At 42.5% G+C, this 27,703-nt stretch overlaps 1 protein-coding gene across 12 annotated transcripts in view; it reads right to left on the bottom strand.

Moving 5' to 3' along the window:
- Window positions 1–396: 396 nt before the first annotated feature.
- The window catches only part of LTBP1 (latent transforming growth factor beta binding protein 1), a 387,020-nt gene continuing 359,713 nt past the window's right edge, over window positions 397–27,703 (bottom strand). For 11 of the 12 annotated variants that reach the window (XM_073897253.1, XM_073897250.1, XM_073897249.1 and 8 more), the window contains 5 exons: window positions 27,051–27,191; window positions 25,879–26,049; window positions 6,008–6,130; window positions 2,091–2,240; window positions 397–925 (listed from right to left, as the gene is read on the bottom strand). In XM_073897253.1, coding sequence (XP_073753354.1) covers window positions 744–925; window positions 2,091–2,240; window positions 6,008–6,130; window positions 25,879–26,049; window positions 27,051–27,191 — 767 coding nt within the window. In that variant the 3' untranslated portion in view covers window positions 397–743. The remainder of the gene's footprint in view (window positions 926–2,090; window positions 2,241–6,007; window positions 6,131–25,878; window positions 26,050–27,050; window positions 27,192–27,703) is intronic. The other variant, XM_073897251.1, reaches the window with a different exon arrangement.

Here is a 27,703-nt window from a genome sequence, read left to right as displayed (position 1 = left end):
TGGGCTTACTTTACACAATTACAATACTAACGTAAGCTCATTAGTTCTTCCATTTCAATGCAGGAAAGGATCCAATTGATGCCTACTAGCAGCTTGGCTAAGAATGGACATTAAAATCAGACAATACACCGTAAATATAAAGTACTTTCCTCCAAATGTGTATAAAAGTTTTGAAACAAAAATCACGGCCTGCTCCACAGGACAGACAGTGTGGATTTTAAAAATGCTCCAGACCAGGAATAACATAACCCTGTGTAACAATACTTATAATACAGTTTAACAATATTTTATCAAAGACTTGTGCACTTGAGAATGAAAAAAAAAAATCTGAAGAAAAACAGTAGCCAAGGAACTGCACAACCAAAAAATGAAAATTATATAAAATATTTCCACCACTATTTAAATGCCGAATTTAATCAAGCAATAGTAGAAACAAAACAAAACAAAAACATCATAATACAACCTTCTGTTTAAAATAACAGCACTGTTCCGCCTCTTTTCCACTGAATTTTACATATGAACAGACTATATATACTGGTTTTTCAGAGAAACGTCCATTTGGTCTGTCACACCAGTCAGGCTCACACTGGATCCTCTCACCCTCTTCCCGAGGACGCACAACTCCGCGATGTTTCCGTATTTCTGACATTCCGGGTTCGGTGCAATGTCTCAAGTATAATACATCTCTCTCTTCCCCTTTACACAGTGCAGAGTATACGGGCTTCGGTTATGTAGATTCTCTTTTACTCCAGGTCACTGTCTTTTTCTAAATTCAAGGCGGTATTCAACGGAGTGCAGTAGTTGGGCTTGTCAGAAGGTACATAGCCGGGCAGACATAGGCACTTGTAGGAGCCTTCAGTGTTGATGCACTTGGCATTCTTGCAGAGAGACATACGGGTGTTCAACTCATCACATTCGTTTACATCTGCAAGAAGCCAAACCATGCAGGTAAACAAGCTCTCCTATGACTCTGAGAGGAAATGTAACCTACAGCTTACCCCAGGCATCAAGGCATCCGGCCTGGACACAGTCGGGCGGTTCTCTGCTTTCCCCCCAGTAAACTGGATAGTCTTTCTCACTACTGTCTGTTGCAATCACACGCAAGATAAATACAACTTTCTAGGTCCCAGAGGTTCTAGAATTTTCTTCCCTGTTATTTAAAGCAACATGAACATTTGGCTGGCTTGACATTTTATAGTCAAAACTCAAGAAAGCTGGGAGAACTTTCCTACTTCTAAGTTCCCTTCTGCAGGTACAGAAAAACCGTTCAGATTTGTCGACAGGAATACACCGAAGAAAGAGCCAAACAAGTGAGTGGACAGCCCTCGAGGCAGCCTCTGGAAAGGCTCGAGTTACCTTCGTAGGTTTCTTTCCACAGAAAAGAAACGTACTCCCAACACCTGTAATAACCCAGGTTTACCTCTTTTCCAGACCCACCCACCAGACTGAAGTGGGGAAGGGGGGCTGCTGCCGGAGGGAGTAGAAGAGACACAGAAATAGGAAAAAAAAACCGTAATTCAAGGGCCAGGCTCTAGAAGGTGGCACGGGTCATACGAGGAAGAACAAATGCATGCTTATCAGTCTTTTAAAAATAGAAGGGATGGTCATGCGAGAGACAGAGAGGGAGAGGGAGGTTTAGGAGGAACGTTCTCCAGAATGATTACCACCAGAGTTATGTTTTTTTCAGACATTTACACTCCCTATGCCAGTGTCAGGTACTGGGGGAAAACATTACTTGCTACAGAGTCAAAAGCTGAATTTAGAAGAGTCAAACTGATTACCTGGAACATTCTGTCCTTTCTTCCCGACGTATCACTATATGAGCTCTTAAATGAGCTATTCGTGTTATTTTTTAAAATTGTGGTAAAATATACAAAACATAAAATCGGCCATTTTAGCCACTTTTAAAGGGATAGCATAACGAAGATGCACACTGTTGTGCAACCATCACCACCGTCCCTCTCCAGAACTTCTCTCCTCTTCCCAAACCGATACTGTAGATCTATCTTAAATGTCCTCGACTATATGAGATCTGGCCACAGGGGATGTGAGGCAAGAATAATCTGCCATGGGACACACATCATCCTTACCAACACAGGTCATCTTGGCCATGTCCAAGTGATACCCGTCGAAGCAGTCACAGGTGTAACCTTCCTGCACCCTCACGCAACGGCCATTCTCACACCCATTGAGGATGCCACATTCTTCAGCCTGCAACTCCTCAAAGCTATTTAAAAAACCTGGAAAGGGGAAGAGAGGAGCTAGGTTAGAAATTTGCAGCCTCTGCGGCGCCTGGGTGGCTCAGTCAGTTGGGTGGCCAGCTCTTGATTTTGGCTCATGTCACGATCTGAGGGTCGTGGAATCAAGCTCCATGTCGGGCTCCGTGCTCAGCAGGGTGTCTGCTTGAAGACTCTCTCCCTCTGCCTCTCCCCTCTGCTTGCACTCTCTCTCAAATAAAATAAATAAATCTTAAAAAAAAAAAAGACATTTGCAGGCTCTTACACCATCTTTTAAAACTATATATTAAGGTTATGGTTCATCATATATACATATTTCAGACACCTATTTCAGACGCCTTAAAGTTAGCAGTAAAATTTCAGGCTGAATATATCTGTACACTACATTAAGCACATGATATTAAAAACTTTGTATATATTGTGCATGAGCAGCCCCACATCTTGAATTCCGATATTCTATATTAAAATCACAAAAAATGCTAACGTATGGTTTTGGTCTTGTCCTTACTGAATAGAAGTGTTTATCTAAAATCCCAAATTTCCTGAGTTCTCAGTAGGGCAAGTGGCAGCACAACTTTCAGGACGGAACCCCTGGAAGTCACTATCACAGTGCGGCAGACATCTGCTGGGAAGATCCATGGGAATTTCAGGCGGTGGTTTTCCCTTGGAGTTCCCCAAAAAGCAGTGAAAAGCCAGGCTGGTCTTGCCCTGTAAAATCTGTTTGTTTGCTCTAGCTTTGGAATATAAGCCTTACAAAAGGGCTCTCGGGAGATCAAAGGATAAAGACAGTGAAAGGGACTTGAAACATCCTGATAAATGAGAAAAGTACATCATACTTGTGCTTAGAAAGCCAGAAATATTTTTCTTAGGGAAACAAAGAAGTCCTTGTTTTGCTCTTTTTATAGCTTAGATATCTTTAAACTGATTTAGAGCTAGGGTTTATGAATGTAAAAAGAGATCAAACAGACATCAAGTGTGTTTAGCTCTCTTTCTAGAGAGAAAAGTTGCAAATATAAATCCACGGTGACACAGACACGCTGTTGATGTGGGCTCAACCCCATCCCCCACTTCTGAACCTCATCACGTATCAGCTTTAAAAAAAAAAAAAATTCAAAATATGGCCATAACTCTCTCTCTGGCCTCTGAAGTAATTCTCCAGTGGAACTGCAGGGGGCAGCAAAATATCACTGCTTAGGCAGGGCTGCAAGGTGTAAGTCAAAGTGATTTTAAAAAATTAACACATCCATGACAGGCCCTTTTAAAAATTTTGAAAGGGGAAAAAGAGAAAATGAAAGGCCATCCAGACTATGTCACTAGGGCCCCCAATCCAGTCTGAGAAATACTTAAGAGAACGAAGTCTTAATCTACGAAAATATTTTCAAATTCCAGGTACTATGGCAAAATTATTTTGACTTTATAACTACTAAAAATTTCTATTATTACAGAAATTTAAACATGGAATTAAATTTTGAAAACTCCTACACACACACCTCAAGTAGGCGCCCGAAAATACTTCTCCAGGAGTCAGCAAAGTACAGCCCCCACTGCAAATGTGGCTGGCTCCCTACTTCTGTAAATAAAGTTTTATTGAAACACACCTATACCCATGCACTGACATGCTGTCTGCGGCCGCTTTCGTGATATCCTAGCAGGGCTGAGTAGGCCTGCAGAGCCTTTTGCAGACCTGCAAAGTCTAAAAACTTTACTCCCTAGGCCTGTATAAGAAAAACCTGATTTCTGCTCTAGGAGTTTCTACTTTTATAAAATAGTGCCTTAACTAAAGGCACCCCCAGCTCTCAGTTCAATTTTCTTAAATAAGCAGAAGTCAGGAGATAAGAAACCTCAGCCCTCCCTCTGTGTTACTATCTACCCAATATGATCATTTCTTTAGGGCCAGAAAGTCCTTGCTCCTGGTCTGGGAAGTAGGAACCATTTCTTGTAACCTGTAGTTAAGTTTAAAGGCCATTGACGTAGTCAAAGCTCAAGGTCTAAGATTTGCTTCTCAGCTTCCTATGTTCCTAAAAAGGAAACTGATGTGACACCAACATGTTTATTTCTTAACATTTGTAATGAATTAAAAAAAGAGTTTTACAGCAACGTCAGTGTTAAAAAAAAAAAAAAGGTACACAAGCCAGAACATTTCAGCAGGAAAATTCCTGGAATCTGGACTCTATCTAAGGTGATAGGGGCTGTACATAGGAGCCGCACGATTGTGCCACAGTTGAGTATAGACTTAACCTGTTATTTTGGATTTATGGGGCAGGCAAGCTGGGCTTTCTTTCAACCTTAATATCTCTCCTCCCTTTTCATTTTTTTAAAGGTAAATGTCCATTGACCTGTAACATATTCATAGGTAAGTGTAGAAATTGTAAGTGCACAGTCTTATACCTGTCAGTGTATTTAGACACATTTCATGAAGTAGTGCACGGTTGTATGCTGTGGATTAAAAGCAATAATCAAAGGTATTAGAAGTTAGGAGAGTGGTTATCCTTGGGGCGGGGGGAGGGGAGAGGCCCTGGCTGGGAAAGGGCTTCAGGGGGTCTTCTGGATGCTGCTAAAGTTCTACGCTTGGGTAAGGGTTACACAGGTGTGTGTTAATCAACTTGGCTAGACTGATACAACGCTGTTTTCACGTAGATTTTGAAGCGCTCTTAATTCTGCTGAATGATCCATTTATGCATCCATCAAAAAACCAAAGGTAGGCAAGGAAAAGAACGGGAAGGGAAGGGAACGAAGGAAACACCCTTTGACTCAGAGTTGAAGTTGCTCCAAATGTAGCCACAAAGCTTGGGTTGCTCCTCAGGAACCAGGTCACGGCTAGTGTGCTTTGTTCACAGGTAACAGGGCCCAAAGAAAGAAGAGGTTTTATTGTAGTTTGTAATTGAGCGGTGTCTCCAAAGTCCTAACTCTAACTCCCTGGTCTGCAGGGATTCCCTGCCTTGAAAATCTGGTGTGGCTTTGCCCACTGCAAGGAGGGCGCCTCTGGTAGATGCAGACGAGGCAGCCCAGAATCCGCATTTCCCTATTCCCATTCTAGAAGTGAGGCAACCTATTCTTTACCAAGACTGCATTTGGAATTTGAGAAGCTGTGGCTTCCCCCAGAGAAACCTTTAGCTTGTATGGCTTCCTTATCCAAGACACTCCCGTTAACCATCAGACATTTTTTTTTCCTAAATGGGATCAGGGTTCACATAGGCACACTCCACTTTCCACAGAAAAAACTCTGCCTGCAAGTCCCGCAGAAGCCGGCATGCATCATTCCTTACTTAGTAAGGTCTGCCACGAGTGGATTCTAACAATTTCTGACCAGAAGCGCAATTTTTTTGACCTCCCACTCTAAAATATCTGTAAAGATCAACTTGGCACAGTTAACATGTCATTTGCTTGTGTGAAAAACGATGGCAATTATAACCAGGCTTTCAAGAAAACCCTGCCCCTTATATTAGACCACAATGTAATGAGTAAAAAATGATTTTGTTATGGATATTAGAAGATCTTTTTTTTTTTTACTTTAAAGAAAGTAAACATAACAGCATCCCCACCAGCATGCCAATAATTTGATCCAATATCTCCCAAACTCAAGCATGCATAAGCCTTACGCAGAGGGCTGGTGAAACTATTGGGTCTCACCTCAGGTTGCCATTCAGCAGGTCTAGAGTGGGGCCCAAAAGCTTACATTTCTGACAAATTCCCAGGGGCTACCTTCTGAGAATCACTGAGTAATCTTTAACCATAATTTAGCTTCAACATAACTGAAAAGTTTTGCTTACGGTCCTGAATAAAGTAGGGATCAGCTTCCGGAGCATACTGTTCGCTGAAGTCGACCAAGGCATCCCGTCCATATGGGCGCCGGCGTCCCGTGACGGGGATGTTACACAGCTGGGCATAGTCATCTGAGAAGGAAATGACAAGGAGTGTGAGACGTCATGGCTGTTTGCTGGCACCCGGACACACCCCCTCCCAGCTCAGAGCACCAGGCACTGGCCAGGGCCCTGTCCACCACACGCCCTGTCTCCCACATGTGTGCACGACTGATGCGAGACTCGTCTCCAGACTCTTTACGGGAGCTGCATTCACCCCCACACAGTGAAATGCTGGATAGCATAACTAAGATTCTACACTTGGTCTACGAGACCAAACACAGCAGCTGAACATTTGGCAGAACGTGTTCCAGGAGAGTAAGGAACAGCAAAATGAGGCAGCGTTCAGAGGGCTGTAGGCGTTCTGGAAGAATGACTTTATCTGCAACCACCAGGTGTTATCGCCATAAAGGAAGAGTCACATTCTTACAGACAGGTACATTTTTCACTCAGAAGAGACAGAAAAGACGTACCTCGGGTGATCCCGAAATGACACAACCGAGCAACGATGCCAGTATTAGAACTATTCTAATTCTACCCTCTAGGCCTGGTCGGGGTGAACACGGTATTTCAGTGACGATGAGGATGATTGTAAGAGTGTAGTAACAGTAGGAGCAATAGGAGTACTAACAGTCGTAGGATGCTTCCTCTCTGCCAGGTACCGTTCTAAGCACTTACTACACATTAAGGCACTAAAACACTCGCACCACCCTATGAAGAGACACCATTATCACCTCCATTTTATGGATGAGGAAGCGGAAGCAGTGGTTAAGTGACAGCTGGTGTGTGGCGTTGGCAAATTTGAACTCAGGAATGAAGGTCCAGTGCGCACACTGAACATTCTGCCTCTCCTACCTGTCTCAGCTCCTTTGAAATTCTCGCCTTTACCTCTTCTGCACCACAGATGCTTCTGCAGTTACCACTTTCTAGAGGCCATATTCCTAGTCTAAGCTGGGTCAGCCCCACAGCCACCTTCTTCTAAACTCTCCTGTTGTCTCCTCACAGGACCCAGCCAGCGCTTGGGATCTTGGTTTTCCCGATGTTCTGGGGTTACTGAGCTTTCAAGGCATTTCGTAGTCCTAGGCTCTTGCTTGAGTTTCGGAGCAGAGTTATGGGGCAAGGTCTAGAGAAGAAAGCTTTAGACGGGGTAGCTTTGTGTTCTGATACATGTTGCATGGAAATATACTGCCCAAGGATTTATCTAGCAGATGGCGAAAATCCTGGGGCTCCCCAGACTTCAGGAGCTCTGCCAGAACTGGGGATTCCAGTCTGGAGGCCCCAGGACTGGATGGACAGTCACACAAGGCCAACAGCCACACTTGCCTGGACCGCAGATTGGGGGGAATTTTCCTCTCTTCTGTTTCCTCCTGTGACGTATGAAACTAAAGAAACGCACTAGGGCAATAGTGTGAGCTCTGAACTCTCAGGCTTGCTCTCACCCCCCACCCCCACTTAAAGGAGGCAAAGGTGCGTGTGTGCACGTGCACGAACGCACATGCATGCACAAAGACTCACACAATTGTCTCCTGGAGTTGCACAGAGGAAGCGTAAGGCCAGAAAAGAACCTGGACAGGTAGGATTATGGTTGCCCCTTCCTCAAATTCTCCTGGTGTGGGAGCATTCCAGGAAGAGCATACGGACCCCAGATACCCCAACACTTCTGCACGACACATTTCAGAAGAAATACTAATTTCATTAGGAAAATAGCTGAACCTGGAAAAAGATCCTCGACTCCTCCCCACCCCCAAATTCATACACAACTGAAAGCAGAGAGAATAGAAATGGTTGTCAGTCCTGCTTCAAGTTTGAAAAAGAATTAAGGATTTCCCTGTGAGAGCAAGATTGCTGAAATGTTTACAAGTTTCAAGAGCTGAGCTCATTTCCTCTCCTGACTTTATTCTATATGTTCATTGTACATCCGAAAGGGAGCTTGTTCGGTATTTTATATCCAAGCAACGGCTGTGATCCAGATATTAAAAATAAAGTCATGCTCTTATTTTGAAAGACTAAATCCAGAGGGGGCTGAGCATGGTCCTATCTGACGTCTGCCTGGCGGGAGGCCTTGCTGAGACAGTTGAGGGTCCCGAGCTGTCCAATGACATAGGGCCGTCCGGGGCAGCCTGGCCCGTAGGCCTGGGTCTTCCCCTAGACCAGCGCTCCTCCACCGTGAAATGAGCTGGTGCCTCCCCTCCAAGCTCTCATCATCTAACACTGCAAAAGGAGGGGCCCAAATAGGAGACTGAAGAGGAGGAAAAGCTTTCTGGAACAAACGGCACCTGACCTGAACTTAAGAAGACAAGTAGGGTTTACTTTGCCACAAAATGTATTTGGGATTTATTTTAAAGAGCTTGCCCGAAGGCAGCAAGAAAGCAAGCTGGAAGCTGTGTTTGGGGACTACCAAGCGGTTCCTAAGGCAGCCTTCTAACTGGACCCAGGCTGGTAAAGGGGAGCAGAGGAAAGGATGGAGGGGGGGCGGTGGGACCCACCAAATCCTCTTTCCCTGCCCTTTCTTCCTCAGCTATGCATTTTTGGGATTCTAGAACTTACTGTCCTTTGCTGCTTTACTTTCTCTTGCACATTAAACAGTCCAAATTTCAAAACAGTCTTGGTCAGTTATCAGAACAGGATTTCTGCATTAAATGTACACTCTTTCGTATTTGAGATGTGCTATATTCCCATCATCACCAGGACGTGCATTTTGGGTTATTTTCTGGGAGCATGGACGGGCCTACCCTAATCCATCCACGCTGCCCCTCCCAAAGTGCACATCTACTCTCATTCTTGGCCAGGGTCAAGGGTGAAGTGAGCGTCAGGGAAGGGGAGGAACACGGGCTCTGCCGGAGGCAGAAGCTGGGGCTCAAGTCCTGGTTGGTCCACTTACTTTCCAGTTTAGCAATGTGGGGCAGGCCTCAGTTTCCGTATCTGTCACATGGGGGTAACAATTCTCATTTGTCTACCTCTGTGTTACTGATGTATGAAAATGGGATAGCGTTATAGAACTGTTCATAAATTTTGAATCACCAAGAAAATGAAGGTTCCAATTTATCTGAGGTTAAAATCACTAAGTCCCTACTGAACATGTGCAAATAAAGAAGGATTTTCAAAGACAGTAAAAGAATAATTTTCAGTGTCAGCAAAAGGTAAAAGAAGTGTGTAGCGAATTAAGAGCAATAAAGCACACTCTAGATGTTTTTAAATATTCTTTCAAGATGACTTGGAATTTTTAAATACATGGAGGGAAACTCTCGCTCAGTTAACACAGGAAGATGTCTTCATGGACCTCATGTCAAACAACAAGGGACCAAATCATTTACTGCCTTGACACACTGAATTACTCGGTCAGGCAGTGAGAGCACCAAATCAACAGCACTCAAAGAAGAAGGGAGACTGACATCCAACAACTCTTAGTATATGCCTTACTTTAAACCTTTCGAGAGGTCTCGAGTAGACGGGCCTCTCATCCCCTTCCAGGGGAGCAAGTGGAGTATCACAGAATTTTCTGAGTCTTCAGCAAGGCATCCTCTTCAGGAACTGGGCACGGGCACATTTCTAGCACCTGCTGTGTGCCCCAAGGCACAGCCAGAGCCCATTCTAGCTAGGAGGTGCATGGCCTTGGTTATCCATAGGGCTGGGACCTGGCTACACTCCAGCTTGGGGACACAGTGAGGTGTCCCCCTTGTGAACTGTGGTGGGCGGAGGGGACAGAACCCAGGAAAAGCAGATCCCTGAACTATTTCCATGACTTCCCATGAGAGCACATGGGACTCTCTCAGCTCTCCATTTCTCCTAGCTCAACGTGTGGGGATGAACACATACTGTCCCTTCTCTAAAACACCCTTCACTTAAACACATCAACAACGATTAAATGCCTCGTTGCCTGGGCATCGATGCAAAGGAACAGTGTTGCTTAGCAAAGCTTATACTTTATGAGGCAAATACCATTTCTGAGCCACCATACAATGTGTTCATCCAGGATCTAGCCCAATACGAATGTGAAATGAACAGAAACTGGAAATATTCACACCTCAAAGCCTCCCCCCCTCAATGCATTCTCCACCTCCCCAAGGACAAATGCTAAGCTCTTGATCAAAGCTATGAAAGACACACATGGGATGGTGTGGGACACCGTCACGATGTGGTCTAAACAAGATCCAGGCCATTGATCACACTCTTTTCCCTGGCATGGCAGATTCCTATGACAGATGGTGCTGCTTTGATTTTAATTTTAAATTGAAAAAAAAAAAAAGGAGTTTAAAAATTACCCCCTGGAGCCAATGGGTCTGGGGCCTCTGCTGTCAGCAGCAATGGGAAGCACATTACTATATCCTGGCAGGAAATCTCCCTTCCTGATGACAGACCCATCTGCAGGGCTGGTCTGGACAGTCACATGTCACAGTGTGACTCTGACATGTGAGGAGACGGGGAGGTGAAGTTTTAGTCCTGAGACAGATTAAAGTCAGCTGCTTTGAGAAATGAAGAAGAGGCTGCATTTCATTGTCCACACAATCACAGCTAAAAACTCGGGGCTCTGAAGTTTGAAGGGCAATATTTTCAAATAGAGAAGAACCAAAGACCGATTCTTCAGCATGAAGTAAAACGGGACACATTTTGCTCAAATTGCTAGACTGGGTGTTTTTCTTAGAGCCTTCCATACATATCGCTGATCGACGGTGGTGTTTGGAAAACACAAATGCACAAGCAGGAAATGAACGGAGAGGACAGGGAGGATGAAATGAGTATTTCCGCCGGCGCGTGCTGAGCCAGCAAAATCAACAGGCGTTTGTGACTGCGGTTGGCAAAAGCTCTGAGATCAGAAACACAGTCACCACGGAGAGAAAATGCCATCCGGCAGCGATGATAAAGGACCGTGTGCGAGCCTTCTACTGGCCACGCCACACCCTGGGTGGGGTGGGTCTCTCTCTACTTACGCTCTGCTCAGGAAAAAAGCTTTTTCCCGCAGAGCCCGGGGAAGAGGCTGTAACCCTGCTTCCCAGATATTAAAACTTGCTGAGCTGTGAGAGAAAACAGGGTATACTAAAAAGAAAAAGGACCCGGAGTCAAAGGTCTTGGGTCCTAGTGCTGCTCTGCCACTTTTTTAGTTCCTTGGACTGGACCCATTTTTTTTGAGCTTCATCTGCTCAACAGGATTAGGGTACCTGCCTTTGCGCTATTAAAGGCAAGCCATTGTTTCATTCCGTGACTGACTTATTCTCACTCATTCCACCAGACACAGAGAATAATTATGGGCAGGGTGGGATCTGGAAGAGAGGAAGGTCATAATGACGCTGTGAACACAGGTGCATACACGGTGACATGTGCAACAGTTGACTAGGACCACAGAGAAGGTCAGGACGACAGCCATCCAGGAAGAGCTGGGGGAAGGCTCACCTTGGAGGTGAGCCTCTATAGGACGGAGGCCAAGTCGGTGAAGAGGAGAAGGAAGGTAACTCAGAGTCACAGGCATACAGAATGGGTAAGAAAGCTTTAGTGAAACAAAAAAAGTACCATGTAAATGCTGGCTACTCTAGATCCCTTTTTCAGGAACAGTAGACAAAAAAGAAAGTGAGCTCACATGGACGATTAAGTTCCCACGCGTCAGGTGCTGTGGGCTTTTGCGTACATTTTTCATTTAAATCTCAGAACACCCTATGAAGCCATCACAATTAACTCCTTTTGTTTCTGATATCGTATAACTTGTCCTAGTTTAGTTGAGAGAGTCAAACCGAAAGTGGTCTATCTGCAAAACCAGGTTCTCTTCCGCAGCTGCCCTTTGGAAACCCTGCAAAGAAAATTATTCAATACACTCCCTAGACCGTAAGCCCCAGGTAAGTACGTAGTTCAGCAATAAGCATTTGTGACTAAATTCCAGGGAGAGTAATAACCATGAATGCTGATGAGCTCAGCCCCACCAGGATCAGCTCCATCATTAGCAGGATTTATGTTTATTGAATTTGCTCGATTTATTAGGTGAAAGAGATCAAATTGCTTAATGTTCAATTAAATTGTACTTGTCGAGGACAGGGAGGTAATGAAGTCTAAAGTCTTGGCAGGGTTTATTACGGGGCTCCCGTAAATGTTAATGCTCTAAGGAAACTCATGGGCCACAGACCAACCGAGCTCCCCCACCCCAGCCGTCACCTAACGCTGCCCTTCCAAGTTCAGTCACTCCCTGCGTTTCCAACAGATTGCTGTTTATTTAGCCAGACTCTCCTGGAGAGACAGATTTGTTGGGTATGAATGCCAAAAAGCGGAGGCTCCCTCTGCTTTCTAAAACCTGGATCCAAAACGTATACACTTGTATTGGTATTAAATCATGCCACACACGAAAACCCTAAAATAATGATTGATCACTTATGAATTTCTTAAGGATAGCATGAAGAGTCTTCCCCATTTCTAAACATCCAGGGCTTTGGAAATACAGCACTCAAGTCTTACATTCAGGCAATCACAGAGGAAATGGGAATGAGGTAACCTCTAATGTTTGATAATAGAAGACGGAACAGTAGAATAAACAGGCAAACAAGAGGGAAGTTCAACATGTTAGTTTTCTCAACTGATCTGCTGCGTATTTTCTAAATGTAAGACACCAACACCATTGTTTCTTCTTTCCTGCTCTTTAAATATCACTCTGAAGTGACAATCCAAGAAGTCAACAAAGAGCAAAAATCACTAAGTATCATGTATCAGGCATACACTGGTTTCTCTCTTTTTGCATTAACCAAGTAAGAATTACTTTAAAATAGGAGCTAAGTGTGCGCATAAGAATAAGGGGGAGGTTGTACAACACGGTGGATGTACTAAATGCCACTGAACTGTTCACTTGAAAATGCATAATTTTACGGGGTGCCTGGGCGGCTCAGTCGGCTAAGCGTCCAACTCCTCGTAGCAGCTCAGGTCTTGATCTCAGGGTCGTGAGTTCGAGCCCCATTTTGGGCTCTACATTGGGTGTGGAGTCTACTTAAAATAAAAAGGAAACTGCAAATGCTTAATTTTATGTTATATGAATTTCACCTCAAAAGAAAGTCAAGATAAAAATAATACAGGAGAACATTTTTTTATATATTGTCTGGAGTTCATCTAACCTTTCTATTTTTAACTGGTAAAATGAGGAAACTAGTTGATCTCTGAGGCCCTTTCTAGTTTACGTGTTCTATGATCCTGAATAGAAAATTTTTACTATTAGGCTGCAGAATCTAGGGAAGACAATTTGTCATGGAAATTTGTGGTCGTGATAGGAGGTAATCACCACTAGATGCCGCTATTGCGTTCAGCCGAACTCACCTGGATGTTTTCAGAATGATGGACAATCCTGGAATTTAACACACTGTAAGCAGTCAGTGTAACCTGTAAGGTTAGTCTCTCATTCACTTCTCTGCTGAGGAAACGGAGGTCCAGAAAAATTTAATGATATTCCAAAGACCAAGTGAGGATAAATTCTTAAAATATAGTATTTTCTTTTACTAAAAACAAATTAAAATATAAGGGTAAAGGTAATTGGGTTTCAAAGTATATTATTTTAACCTTGCTCATTTAAGTTTTGAAGCAAAGAAAGTTATATTAATATTTGTTCAAAACTAGCTTGAGGGACACCTGGGTGGATTCGGTTAAGCGTCTGCCTTTGGCTCAGGTCATCATCCCAGGGTCCTGGGATCGAGCCCCGCATCGGGCTCCCTGCTCAGCGGGGAGCCTGCTTCTCCCTCTCCCTCTGCTGCGCCCCCTGCTTGCGCTGTCCTGCTCTCTGCCTCTCTCTCTGTCAAATAAATAAATAAAATCTTTAAAAAAACTAGCTTAATATTCTGAAGTAGAGATCTCAAGGTTATGAGATAAAGATATACTGCTAAATCTGTTACTATTTGAAGAGCAAGTTCTAGGTAATTTATATAATATTAAAATAACACTAAACATGGTATTATTCCATTCACTTATTACAAAGCAAAACTGAGCTTTTTCAGATCCCTGACTCAGTTTTATGATTTTTCTATATATTGCTATTTATCTTAATCTGAAATAACTCTTTTCCCTTCTCCTCTGGATCTATTCAGAATCAGATATAGTCTTAGTAGCTCTTTCTCCTGGCAGTGATTTCTTCAGCTACACTTTGTAGGTGCTCACAGATGACCATGTGAATGGTATCTTCTAGGGTTGAGCAGTGCACAACCAGCACAACTGTTCACAACAGCTCTGCTTGCCACTGAGACTTGAGTCTTAGAAGGAAACATAAAGAAGGCATGCTCTGTCCTAAGCTCCCAAGCGAGCTAATCTTTTGAAATCCACTTCTTTCTTAAGATACTGGCTATTGATATGAAGCAAAAACATTGCCCTCCTTAGTTTCTACTCCTTGCAGATCTGTGTCAGCACAAAGACAAGAACGTGATCGCTTTCTAAGCACTTTCTAGATGCTTTTCTCCCAAACATCACAGGCACAATCAGTGTGTTGCATGAAGGGAGACCAGATAAGCTTCCCCTGGCCTCCCCTCTGCCAGGCTTGCCCATTCCAGCCATGAGGTCAGCATTTAAAGGCACAGGTGGCCAGCAGCTTTGTTCTAACCACAGCTGTCTCCTAAGTTTAATTAAGAAAAGATCAGAATAAGGACAATATTATTTGAATGCAAAAACCTCAAATGTAAGATGCGGCTTTCAATAATTACGTGCCATGGTTTTGTCACAGCCCCATTCATCACAGTTCATTTACCTCAGAGGACAATTCAACTCCTCTTATCACTGAAGAGGAAAAAAAAAAATCACAGCAGCAAAGTGTATTTAAAATATGTGAAAGTAAAATTTCCACAAAGAGCAAATCACCTAATAAAAAATAACCCTGAAAAAGATGTTTACAGAAACTCAGCACCTATTTGTTATCTCTGATTTCAAGGGAGAAAGTTTAAACTGTTAAACATTGTATTTTGGAGATAAATTACAAGCTTGTTCATTCAAAGTAAAAGTGTTGCTTTTTGTCATCAGGTCGCTCATTTTACATGTATGTCTTAATTGTTCTACTTTGGCTCCAAATGAGAAAGATTCTAACAGGACATCAGTGAGATCATAATCACAATCAAATTTACTCTCTGTTCGGAATATTTTATATAAGCATGGGGCCAAATATCTTCTTAGCCCTTCAAGGCAGCACAGATTTTAAGAAAATAAGCACTGAATACAACGGACACCCCGAAGTCCAAGCTGTACACAAACTAAAGTTTCAGAAGTGCTCGGGACCCCAACTGGCAATCCCGTCGTCAAATTCTGCTCACATTTAACCGTTCTCTCATTGTTCTGGAGCCCTTGAGACAAGAGTTTCTACCTGTTCTCAGAAGAGTTAACACTCCAGTTTGCAGTTTAGCAAGGTCCCTGTAGCTGCCCTTCCAGACACTCGCTGGCTCCCCAGCCCAGGGAAATGGGATTGGGAACCGTATCTGGTTCCAGGACATGCCTCCAGAGTGCTGTCTCCAGCAGTAGAGCAGGAAATGGAGTCCGTTCTCCCCTCTACTAGGGTTGGGTTTTCACTGTTGTTTTTTCCTTTTTAACTGTCCTTACTCTGAAAGCACACCAGGTTTCCTCTTTTCGTAAAGATGTTTTTAATCAGTGACTGCAAAATATGATCCTAACCCCCTTGTGGCTGACTGGTCCGGTGCTTTCCCTTTGTCTGATGCACCTGCCAAAGGCAAGTGCACTTTTTAGCTTCATTTCTAGTATTCTTCCTCTGACGTGCTGACCCTCCTTTTTGTAGTAGGCTTCCCTGTCACTCATCCCTGCTGACTTCTTCCCTCTCTCAAGTCCTGTATCTCCTGCGTGGCCTGGGGAAGGAGGCCCTGACTGGCCGTCTGCCCAGCTGGGGGGTCCTGGCTAAGTATCCCACCTCCTCCCTGCCCTTCTCCAGCATGTACCTGGGGAAGGGAAAGAACTGAAAACTAAGGTCCCTCCTTAAGTGTGATTTCAGTGGGCAGCGCAGAAGGCCCACAAAATGCAAATATTTAATATTTAAAAATATTTAAATATTTTTCTCAATCCCACTTGTGATAGCCGATTTCATGTGCCAACTTGGCTAGGCCATGAGGTGCCCTGATGTAGTTGGTCAAACATTGTTTTGGGTATTTCCGTGAGGGTGTTTTTGGATGAGATTAACATTTAAATTGGTGGATCTGAGTAGAGCAAATTGCCCTCTGTCATGTGGACAGGTCTCACTCAGTCCTGAATAACCGAGTCACCGAATTGCTGAAAAGAACAGAGAATGACCTTCTTCTGAGTGAGCGAAAATTCTCCAGCCCACAGCCCACAGCCCACTGCCTTGGACTCTTCCAGCCTGAAGGCCTTTGACCTGGAACCTGGGCTCCCCTCAAGCGTCCCACAGCCTACCCTGCAGATTTTGAATTTACCAGCTTCTATAATTACGAGAACAAATTCCTTATAATGAATGAATGAATGAATGAATGAATGAATGAATCCCTATCTCTTTTATTGGGTGTGTTTTTCTGGAGAACCCTAACACCCCAGCCTACGTTACAGGCACAAGGGAAGTTTATCATCAGTCTTAGCCACCAGTGTGGTAGGGAATCTCCCCAGAGGGTGAGCACATCCCTTTAGGAGCAGTTATCTGATTCTTATGGGGAGTTGTGTGTAGATGGAGGAAAACTTTTATTAATTTTATCGGCCCTATTATTCCCTTGAGAGTCCCTGTACTGGAGGATATTGATTATAAAAACAATACATGAAAAATACTTGTGGTCCCATGCTCACATGGAAATAATAAAATGTGCTCAGCATATCATGCATGGATGCTCAGACTCACACGTGAGTATACACATCCCACGCGCTGGTCTTAATTCTCTAATAATGGACAATCACAGTCGTGAATATTTCCACCCAGTAACCTCAGCTGGCCTGAGGTGGAAATTCCTCTAGTGATGATGTACATTAAGTCTAGAGTAGTTATACTTTTCTGTTAAGGTTTTAGAATGAGGTTTTTGTTATTTTGTATGTTTATAATGTTTAGGAGAACCCTGTAACAGAGAATCAGACAGAAAAAACCTTGTGATTTTTATTTGAAATAAAGCTGACTTTAGATTAGGATTTGTGTTGAATGAGAATTAAGAGAATTTGATTAGGTTGGTAAACAGAATTTAAATTTATTAGAAAATTCAATTTGTCATTTTAAGTTTGATTTATTAGATTTATAAGAGCTGCTCAAGCACTTAAGAAGAAAATGCTTATTAGGATTGTGGGCTGCCCTTTCAGGTATATAAAGTGCTGGAGAGAAAATCAAATAGATAAAATTTATAAATGGAGACCAAAGTGTTAAGAGATTTAATTAACACAATTCCGATATAGAAGTCACTCTCAAGTAAAGTTTTATTTCTTCCTTGATATATTTAAAGATCCATCACAAAATAAAACTTGATCTTATTTTATTATAAAAATACTGGACTTAGGGCAAAATGTGTAAGTTGAACTTAAATTCCCAGGAAAATCTAGGTTTTAACATTTATACACTTAACTATTTGCAAACATACTATTTTGCTTCTTTTATTAAAAAAATTGATAAATTGAATATGCTGAATGTTCATTTAAAAGCCAGTATGCTGAATGTTCTTTTAAAAGCCGGCACTAAATGGTCCTTTCCAGCCATAAAGCCTCCCTTAGCTTACATACTCGTAGCTTTGGAGCCTGGAGGGGCATGGAAGGAGCAGTTTTTCTTGGGGTCCACAGAGTTGTTTGACAGCTGTTAGTCCCCAAACACTCTTCCAATTCTTCATTGTCTTTAATTCTTGCCTCCTTTCAAAGAAGACTTCTAGCACCGAATAACAAGGTAGTGGTGGGGAATAATCATTAGCTCAACTCATTTCCTGGAACGGGATTTGATTTGCTAACACCTACAAAGCAGTTACTATAATCCAAGCATCTCCCATACATTTATCACACTTAACCCTCAAAGGACCTATTGTTGCTACTGCCATTTGACAAGGAAACTAACATAATGATTACATCACAAAGCTGTATGTACATAATTCGCTACTATATTTTATGTTGCAACAGTCCTTTTATAGTAAGAAAAGCATTTTTGCTCCTTTCTGGGAGGAGTAAGAGGAAGTAAATAAATCTTTTCCATAAGAAACATAAATTGCTTACTTGCCATGCCATAAGGTACCCAATTCAATCTAGTTCCACGGATACCAAGAATTACGTCCCCAAGAACCAGACCACTTACCACGCTGTGTATCTACGGCATACATTATGTGTGCAGGCATGGTAGCCAGAATTTAGGAGGCCTTATATATCTTTCCAGTGCCATTTTAATGCTCCACTATAATTTATTAACAGCTACACTTCCTTTAATCATAATATTCAGGATCTCTGATAAAAAATGATACATGCTTTCATACTCTCAGAGAGTATTAATTACCATATCCCCTCACAAGAGTTCGCAACTTTGGATAAAGGAAACTAAAGTAACTTGTCCAGTAGAATCGACAGAAGCAGTGCCAGAAACAAAACGAGATCCCTGGGCTGCCTAAGCCGAAGGCAGTGACCACTCACTGTGCCTCACATGGAGGATGTTCCAAAGTTATTATTAACATTCTTTGGAAACATGTTTCTTGGAAAAGGCTTTAAACCATGACTGCTGAAAGGACTTTTGCAACCACTGCCCAGTTACAATATTTTTTCAAGTTCAGTCCATGACTCAAATCCCTGTCTTCCTTCACACCTCCAAGGGTATTATGAAACTTCTTACATGGAGATATTTGGGCATATGTAAGAGCTGTGCATGGATACGGAAGAAATCACTAGCTCAATTGTTCAGAAACAGATTCCAAAGTCTTTCCCTTTTGCAAAACCATATGAAAAAATTGGGGGTAGGTTAGCTCTTAGGAAGTATTAAAAAATGTGGTGTTGCAGCAAATGGAGAATTTATTAATGAGGCTATCACATGCACATTAACATGAGACATCATTTAGGAAAAAGCTGTCTAATTTAGTAACATAATTGTATATTATGTTAGTTTTACAGAACTAAAATTTACACATCATATAAATGCAAACTTTACATCTGCTGCAAAATTTGTTGGTTAGTGCTGAGCAGGTGTGCAGTAAATAATGAAACAAAGGAAGGAATATGTAAGTAATTTAACTAAAAGTGAACTGAGGTAAGCTATAAATAATTCAAGATTGCTTTTCCCAACCATAGTTCTTACTCCTAATTACAACTTGCATATAATAGTTTACAAATTCCCTAATGACAGAGTAGATTTCAAATTTTTCTTATGCTGTAAAGATTACATTTTTCCCCCTGGCACTCAAGTACAAGCATGATCTGTATCCCCAGAAATAGAATTTCTGCCCCAAAAGAATCTAGAATCTTTCAAGTGTTCTCTCCGCAAAACTGGACAATTCCTCTGCATGTTGATCAATATTAGTGCCTTACAAAAATTGTTTTAACATTTGCCCATTTCTTTTGTGGCACTAGTATCTTTAGAGGTTTTTTATTTTTATTTTTTTAACTACTCTCACCTTGCTACACCTGACTTTCATTAAGAGTACTTCAGGGGGTCTAACACATGTAGTGCAGTACATCATACCACCAATAGGCGGCACTCTCCCAACACACAAAGTGTCCCATCAAATTGCTTCAAAGTTTTAGATCAAGACTTTTAAGTCTTTATGTTCAATTTACTTACAATATGTCTAATTATTTTAATAATTCACAGAAGTCTATTTCAAAAAGATAGCCACAGACACTGGGAACCCTGGGTATTTTGTTGATTGCTATTATTTTTTTTTTAAGATTTATTCATTTGAGAGTGAGAGAGCACGTGCGTGTGCACATGCAAACACAGGACCGTGAGCAGGGGGAGGAACTGAGGAAGAGAATTCTCAAACAGACCCCCCGCTGAGCATGGGGGGGGCCCTCCTCCCTCCTTCCCCCCCCCCCCCAGGGCTCGATCCCAGGACCCTGAGATCATGACCTGAGCTAAAATCAAGAGTCAGACGCATAACCAACTGAGCCACTGAGGCACCACAACCCTGGGTATTTTAAATTCCAGTATTCAGGTGTGTCTAATTTTCTTTCACATGCAGGTTAATGGGTTTTTTTTCCATGTGATAACGGCATCCCATAGATCTTGCAATTCATAGGTACATTTTCCAGAAAATTGAACTTTACGCTTTTAAGAGTAGCAATAAAAATATTAAAAATTCATTTAAGATAAATGCAAGGCGTCACCAACTTTTGTTTACCAAGAATTACTGCCTTGCTTTAGTCCCTTAATTCATAAAATATATATTGTTGTTATTCCCACCAGTGCACAGATGATGAGATACCACCTCTCACCTGGCTAACCCTTATCCCCTAGCTCTAAAGCTGGAGTTTCTCCCAGTCTTGTTTATGATATGGACAAAACGGTTTGTTTTCCCTGACTTGGTTTTTCCAAACAGCTTTTTTTTCTCCCAGAGTCTGGAATGATATACCATGATAAAGAGCTCAAACTTGCGGGTCCTCCCAAAGCAGTTCAGGCCCCCCTCTCCTCAAACATTTTAAAAGCAGGCAGCATTCAAAGGTGTAAGGGGGGGAAGGAGAAGAGACAGGAGTGGGAATAAGGGAAGAGCGGCCCCCAGAGGTTGAGGATGCGAAGGCTGTCCGTGCAGGATGCCTTCCACAAACTGCACTGTCCCACCTGCAGGGTTCCCCTCAACCATTGGGAACCTCTGTCATGCCTGGTGTCTGGCCTCCATGACTCTAGCAGAGGATGAAGATGGGAACCTAAGCAGTCCCAGGAAATGTACTGAATTATATGACTATGCAACTCTCCTCGTGTACAGCTGCCCGGACACAATCCGTCCCCCTCCACTCCTTTCCCTGGGCATGTGGTACCAATCCTCAAGATGCCATCTAACTTCAGAGAACACTACTGAACAAGCCGCTCTTACCCCCTCCAACTACCAGTATCCTCGGACGTAGCTGCTGCCTTAGCAAGAATTAGTGCCCATGACCTATTGGACCAGAAGTGTGAAAGCCTGCTCCAGAGCCAAAGCTTTACTTTACACTGCACTTTAATGCTCAAGGCTGATGACAAGCGCTGCGATTTATTCCTCAAATTCCTCCAGCACTGTTTCCATCAGTAACTAATTGTTCCCCAAAGCAGCGCTGAGCTCCTAGGGAAACTGGACGGTTCAGTGCCTGAGAGGCTGGGATTACTCCAGTGCTTATACTAACAAACAGACAATGTGGTCCTTTTCAACTCTCAAGATATGCATAGAACAGCATATTTAAAAGATTCAATGACAGAAATGAGGAAATGCATTTGAAAAACCACACATTCTTTGTTTCCTCTTTGAAAGATGAGTAACAGCTTTAAAGTTGGTTTTTAACAAAATCAAGGTGGATGCTCCTAGATGTCTTTAGAACATCTTGAGAGCATGGTCTGAGGACCAGCAGCATCCGCATCATCTTGAGACCGGCTAGGGACACCGAGTCCTGCCCAGCCCTTTGCACCTAGAAACCAGAATCCGTTTTTTGATAAAATCTCCAGGTACAGGTAATTGGCATGCCCACTGATATTTATGAAGCAGCTGTCTCGGAAAAGCAAGTCTTCTTCGAGAACAATTACTTCTGCATTTGTCTATCCTTAATTCATGTTCAGATGCTATTAGGTAACTGTATATTTTTTAAGATCCTCCGACTTCAGTTACATTTGAAAATGCATTTGACCCGAGTCATTTAGCAGTAAGTAGCACCAGCTGCTAATATCTTCCGCATGTGTCAAAGACTACTCTAGGTGTTCATGTATTCACTTAGTCAATTCTTAAAACAGCCCTGAGGCAGGGGAAATTATGTTCACATGAGGAAACCGAGGCATGGAGTGACAAACAAGGCTGCATAGATAAGAAGTTGCCCAAGCAGGAGTCAAACGCAGGTGACCTGCTTCCAGAGCCCCTGTGCTGACCTCTGTGCTCAGGCCCCCCTTAGTGACTCTATGTCAGCAGAAACGCTCAGTGGGAGCTAGCTTGGCGTGGGTACAACCAGAACGTCAGGTGCTAATCCAGGCAATGAAGGCTGGTCCGAGGACCACTGGGAAACCCGTTTAACTTTGCTGTGGACCTTCTCTGTGGGTCCAGAGTGTAGTTCTAGGCCCATAATCTTAGGGGTATAACAGAAATACTCCTTCTGGGCTGCTTAACTTACTCCTATCCTCCGACTAAACCATTTAGAACAACGGTTTTCAATATGTGTTCTTTCGAACCCTGGGGTCCTTCACAGATACCTCAAGAGCCTAAGCAGCTGTTCTCCCAGCCAGTTCCTCCAGCATCTTTGAGGTTAATGAATTTATATACTGGAGGTTAAAATAACAATTCAGTGGACAAAAGATTACCAATGTTTAAAAAATAAAAGATTGAAAACCACTGACTTTGAGGATTTGGTGGACTATATGCTAGAGATTCTTTCTGGAGTGTGCCAAGTACTGTACTGTGCATATATAAACTAAAACAGTGTGGCAATGCTAATTATTATAATTATATAATGCTATTATGATTAGCAATGCTAATTATTTTTTTAAATTTGGCAATGGGGACCATTCTTTTCCTGATACCCCATACCCTCCTAAAAATATTATACAGTATGTATTTGTTCACACGTATCTGTTCAAATTCACATTTTAAAATGTGTTAAGTCTCAGTTAAGAATAACTGATGCAATATTCTAAAATTAATTTCTAACAGCAACATACTTGACTATTCTTCCAAAAGCTATGTCAATTAAATTTGATTTTCAAAGGCACTGGCTCATCAGATTTTATGCAGTAAATACTTAATATCATAGGATCAGGACAGAATATGTGCAGAATCTCCACAAAGGAGTTTCCGTAAAGACATATATATACACATACACACCATAACTCAAATGTTGGGGTTGTGAACAGAATATGCACAAAGCTCCTACAAATTAATAAGAAAAAGACACCAAGTCCAACAAAAAAAAATGGGCAAAGGATATGATAAACAATTCACTGACAAAGAAACGCATATCACCGATAAACACGGAAAAGATGCTCTAATTCCCCAGAAATAAGGGAGACACATGTAAGATACTCTTCTCAGCCATCTGATAAAAACACTTTTCAAGACTGCAAATATCCAGTGGTAGACGGGTCTGATCAAAGAGTCATTTCAAATGCTGCCCAGGTGAGTGCAAATTTGCACAATATGTTCAGAGTAATATAGTAAGTGTACATACTTCCCGACCCAGCATTTTCACTTGTAGGAATTTTCTCCTGCAGATATATCTAAAATACAAGCATGAAGTTTCCCTGCAGCCGGGTTTATAATAGGAAAATCGAGATTGAGGCAAGGGGTGGGAGGGACAAACAACCCAAATGTCCAGGGCTGGAGGTGACTTCAAAGAAAACCTGACACATCCATAAAGCAGTCAGTACAGCCATTTCAAAGGTACCATCCTTCATCAAGTCTAAGATACCATAGATTGTAACAAGCATTCTGATATAACAGACATTAAAATGTGAAAATGTTCGATGCTGTCAATTGTAAGACACCCCCAATTTCAGAGATGCTGAAGAGTAAAACACAAAAAACAAAGTGTGTCTTACGGATGATACGGAATTCAGTTCTATTTTTTTATTTTTTAAAGATTTTGTTTATTTATTTGAGAGAGAGAGAATGAGAGACAGAGAGCACGAGAGGGAAGAGGGTCAGAGGGAGAAGCAGACTCCCCGCTGAGCAGGGAGCCCCGATGCGGGACTCGATCATCATGACCTGAGCCGAAGGCAGTCGCTTAACCAACTGAGCCACCCAGGCGCCCTGGAATTCAGTTTTAAATATGCTCTTAAACATACGGGGGCCTGAGTGGCTCAGCTGGTTAAGCATCCAACTCGTGGTTTTGGCTCAGGTCATGATCTCAGGGTCCTGGTCTCATGGGTGGTGACAGCTCTAGCCCCACCTCTTCGAGCCCTGCTCAGCGGGCAGTCTGCTTGAAGATTCTCTCCCTCTGCCCCTCCCCCTGCTCGCTCTCTTTCTCTCTCTCAAATAAATCTTTAAAAAATACAAATATAAATAGAGCTATATAACAATAATTAACGTGTAGGAAAAAGGTCTGGATGATTAAAAAAAAAAACAAACCAACCCAGCTGTTAAGACTGAATATCAAGGAGGAGAGGAGTTCAGTTGTGATGTGGTAGGTGTGGAGGGACAGAATATCTTGGATTAATTCTTCAGAAGGGGTATAATGTTATTTTTGAAAAAATTTAAACAACAAAACCACTGGCTAAGTAAAATGATCTGAGGTATCAGAGCACTGTGAGCTGTCTCAAGCCCCCGTGTGCTCACTTCCTAGGGATTTCACTCTCCTCCAGTGTGGCATCTGCCTCCGGGAACAGATGCCACAGTAATGCTAACAATTATACCCCTCCCTGTGTTCCTGCTCTACCTGCATCCTCCCCGTCCTCAACAACCCAACAAGACAGACACAAACGCCTCCGTTTTACAAATGAGCTATGCTGGGTGAGGTTATTTTTCTCAATGGGCAGTTCGGGATTCCCGACCCAGCCTGCCTGGCTCCAGAACCCATTCTCTTTCAAGTCCCGGGCTACTATCATCACCATCTATTTCTTTATGTATTTGCTCTTTGTCCTTTGCAAGTCTTTTTCTTTTATGGCATTTCAAATCATTTTCTTTTTTATGCTACATTGGTTTTAAGTTACTGACAATTTGAAAAGCTACAAAATAACTTGAAAGTTGCATTCTAATGAACTGAAAATTAAGGCATTTCCTCTTTTTGAGAAATTCTTCCCGTCTTGACCACTCTGAGAATTTTTTCATTATAAACTCCTTCACTTTATACACCACACCGTATCTTTCTAGCTTTAACAAACCAATTTCATAGCCAAAGACCAAATGATATACCCTTGAACACTTTCTTTTTTTTTTAAGATTTTATTTATTTATTCATAAGAGACAGAGAGAGAGAGGCAGAGGGAGAAGCAGGCTCTCTGCTGAGCAGGGAGCCTGATGCTGAACTCGATCCCAGGACTCTGGGATCATGACCTGAGCCGAAGGCAGACACTTAACCATCTGAGCCACCCAGGCACCCTACCCTTGAACACGTTCAAGGACTTTCCTTTAAAGAGCAGTAAGTGGCTGTAGAGGTAAGAAGAGAAGCAGTAAGCAGTGAGCTCAAAGGCTTGCAGTCACTGAACAGCCCAGAGTCAGCACCTCCCGGGTCCTCCTCGAACACAAGGAAAGGAGATAAACCCGGAGCCTAGCTGCTGCATTTTCCACTTGACCAAAGGTTTATCCTCAGATCTAACCCTTGAAATGAAAGGACATTTGTTCAAAGACACTTTCACTTACTTCCTACTCTCTTCCTTTATTGTTCTAACCCCTTTTGGATCCATCTCACCAAGAGGCTGACATAAAAACCGGGACTTTGACCTACAAAGATTTTCTCCAGTCTCTAATACTTTTTGCTCTAAGTAGACACTGTTGGAAATGAGAAAGACTGTAGGAAAAAAGGAAGTAACGTGAAATATGAATTCCAAAGATCTATGCCACCAGTCGCTAAGTCGCATGATGTTTCTTTGGGTCATCTGTCATTCCTAGGTAAAACAGAATGAGGGTTTCAAAAATTCACGACAGGGTCGGGACTGGAGCACACATACCACACAACACCTCTGATCCAAGTAAGGAATCGGGAGTAAAGATGAAGTTATAGAAGTGAAAGGACTGTCTGGCTCCAAGGGAGGGGAGATGGACTCCAGTGGAAGCAACCAGATCAGGGCTCACCTGAATCCTTCATGGGGCAGAGGGCACACTGCATACCCCAGGCCTCTCCATACAAACAGCAACACTCCGTGTAAGTCGTCTGCTTGCCCACGAGGGGCCGGCTACACACATACTCCTCACTCAGATGTTCCCAGCACAGATCTTGGTAGACATCAGTTTCTTCTATTTGTTCTGAAAGGGGAAACATGGTTCCATGACAATCATGCTGTTATTCTTATTTCATAGACAGTGTGCTGGAAGCCAGTGAGTCTCAAAGTTTCCATCTCTGCTTCTAAGAGTGACTTCCAAGTACAAGTCTGAAGCCAGCCTGGTCTTTCCATGGATCAAACTTCTGTCATCTCCCACCCATCAGCTGAATTTCAACCTGCCCATCATGTTCCAATTAAATCCCTCCCTCTGCAGCTTCCCATCATTATAGAAAGCACCACACTGTCTTCCTTTTATACTCCGTAATCCTAAAGCACTTCCGATTTTCCAATCTTTCCCTTTTTACATTCACTCTTCTGTCAAATCCTACCATTTCTTTCTACATAACACTTTGCAGATTCATGCTTTCTCACCCAGTTCATCCGCCAAAGCCCTGAACTAGTGACACTTCCTATGCGAGTACTCAACTCCAAACTTCCTGCCTTTCAACTGACATCATCCAAGGTAGTTCCTGACAGTGATGATAGATAGATCAATTATGCCAATTTTAAGTAGCACATCATCTCATTGGGGATGAACAGGGATTCCAATAAATGGACACCAGGGGTGTCCACCGCCTTGCTGGATTCCACTGTCTCTTCCGCCCAGCCTCATCTGTGTTCTCCAGCCCAGTCAAACAAACCGGATTACCCTTCTCTGAACTCACACCTTCCTCAGTTGCCTTTGAGGGTGAAATGGGGCCAACCCTCAAGTGGAGAACAGCTCTGCTATCCGCTCAGCCAACCCATACTCTGTTATCCGTTAAATAAGTACGTGCAGGGTATTGACTCTCCTATATGCCGATGATATGCACTTAATTATTTCTCTTACAATTATTCTGTTTTATTATTTTTAGCATTTCATTTTAATGACTCCAAAATACCTGAGGAGTCTGCTTTTCTCTTTCCCAGTAGTTCACATTTCAGTCAAAAGGAAAACCTTGCCATTTATTTGGACACAGACTTGCATCTCACATGCAAACGTACCATGTGATTCAGTTGGTCGTATACATCTTTTCTCTGAAGCATCCAGAACCATTGGATGGGTACAGAAGCAGTTATAAGAGCCTTCTGTATTAACGCACTGGCCATCAATACAACTATTAGGGTCCTGACATTCATCCATATCTTAAGAGAAAAAAATTATTAAAGAGAATCAGCAATCAGTTGTACTTCATACACTTCCCAAACTTTACACACTGCTAAATTTTGTCCAGATTCCAGGGGCTGCCACATGTTAATTAACTATACATCATCATCCAAGAGAGAACAGCTCTGACTTTAAAAATATTAAATTGTATTGATCGGAAAAATAATGGTGCCCTGCTGCTGCTGACAGTAAAGAAAGAAAGAAAACATTTAGGAACAGGATGTGCTTCAAAATTTAAGATAAAATGCCTCTTTATGATCGTTTTAAAATTATTTCCTTTTGCTATGGTTTTCTGCCTAGTGTATATATATGGTTTTCTGCTTAAGCCTTAAAGTCTGGGTCAGTATTTAAAAATGACTTTCACTTGCATGGTATGAGTGATGAAACAGGAGGCTCTCCAGACTAAAAGAACACTTCAGTTAAACCAGTGACCTGAATTATAATTCCACATTGAATATTACCTCTTTGCTTGAAATGTGTTCAAATAGGA

The sequence above is a fragment of the Callorhinus ursinus genome, unplaced genomic scaffold, assembly GCF_003265705.2.
Source record: "Callorhinus ursinus isolate GAN/ISIS: 27379988/994484 unplaced genomic scaffold, GSC_fseal_2.0 scaffold10, whole genome shotgun sequence".
NCBI lineage: Eukaryota > Metazoa > Chordata > Mammalia > Carnivora > Otariidae > Callorhinus > Callorhinus ursinus.
Note: the sequence above shows the minus strand (reverse complement) of the source record. Positions and strands in the feature narration are given on the sequence as shown.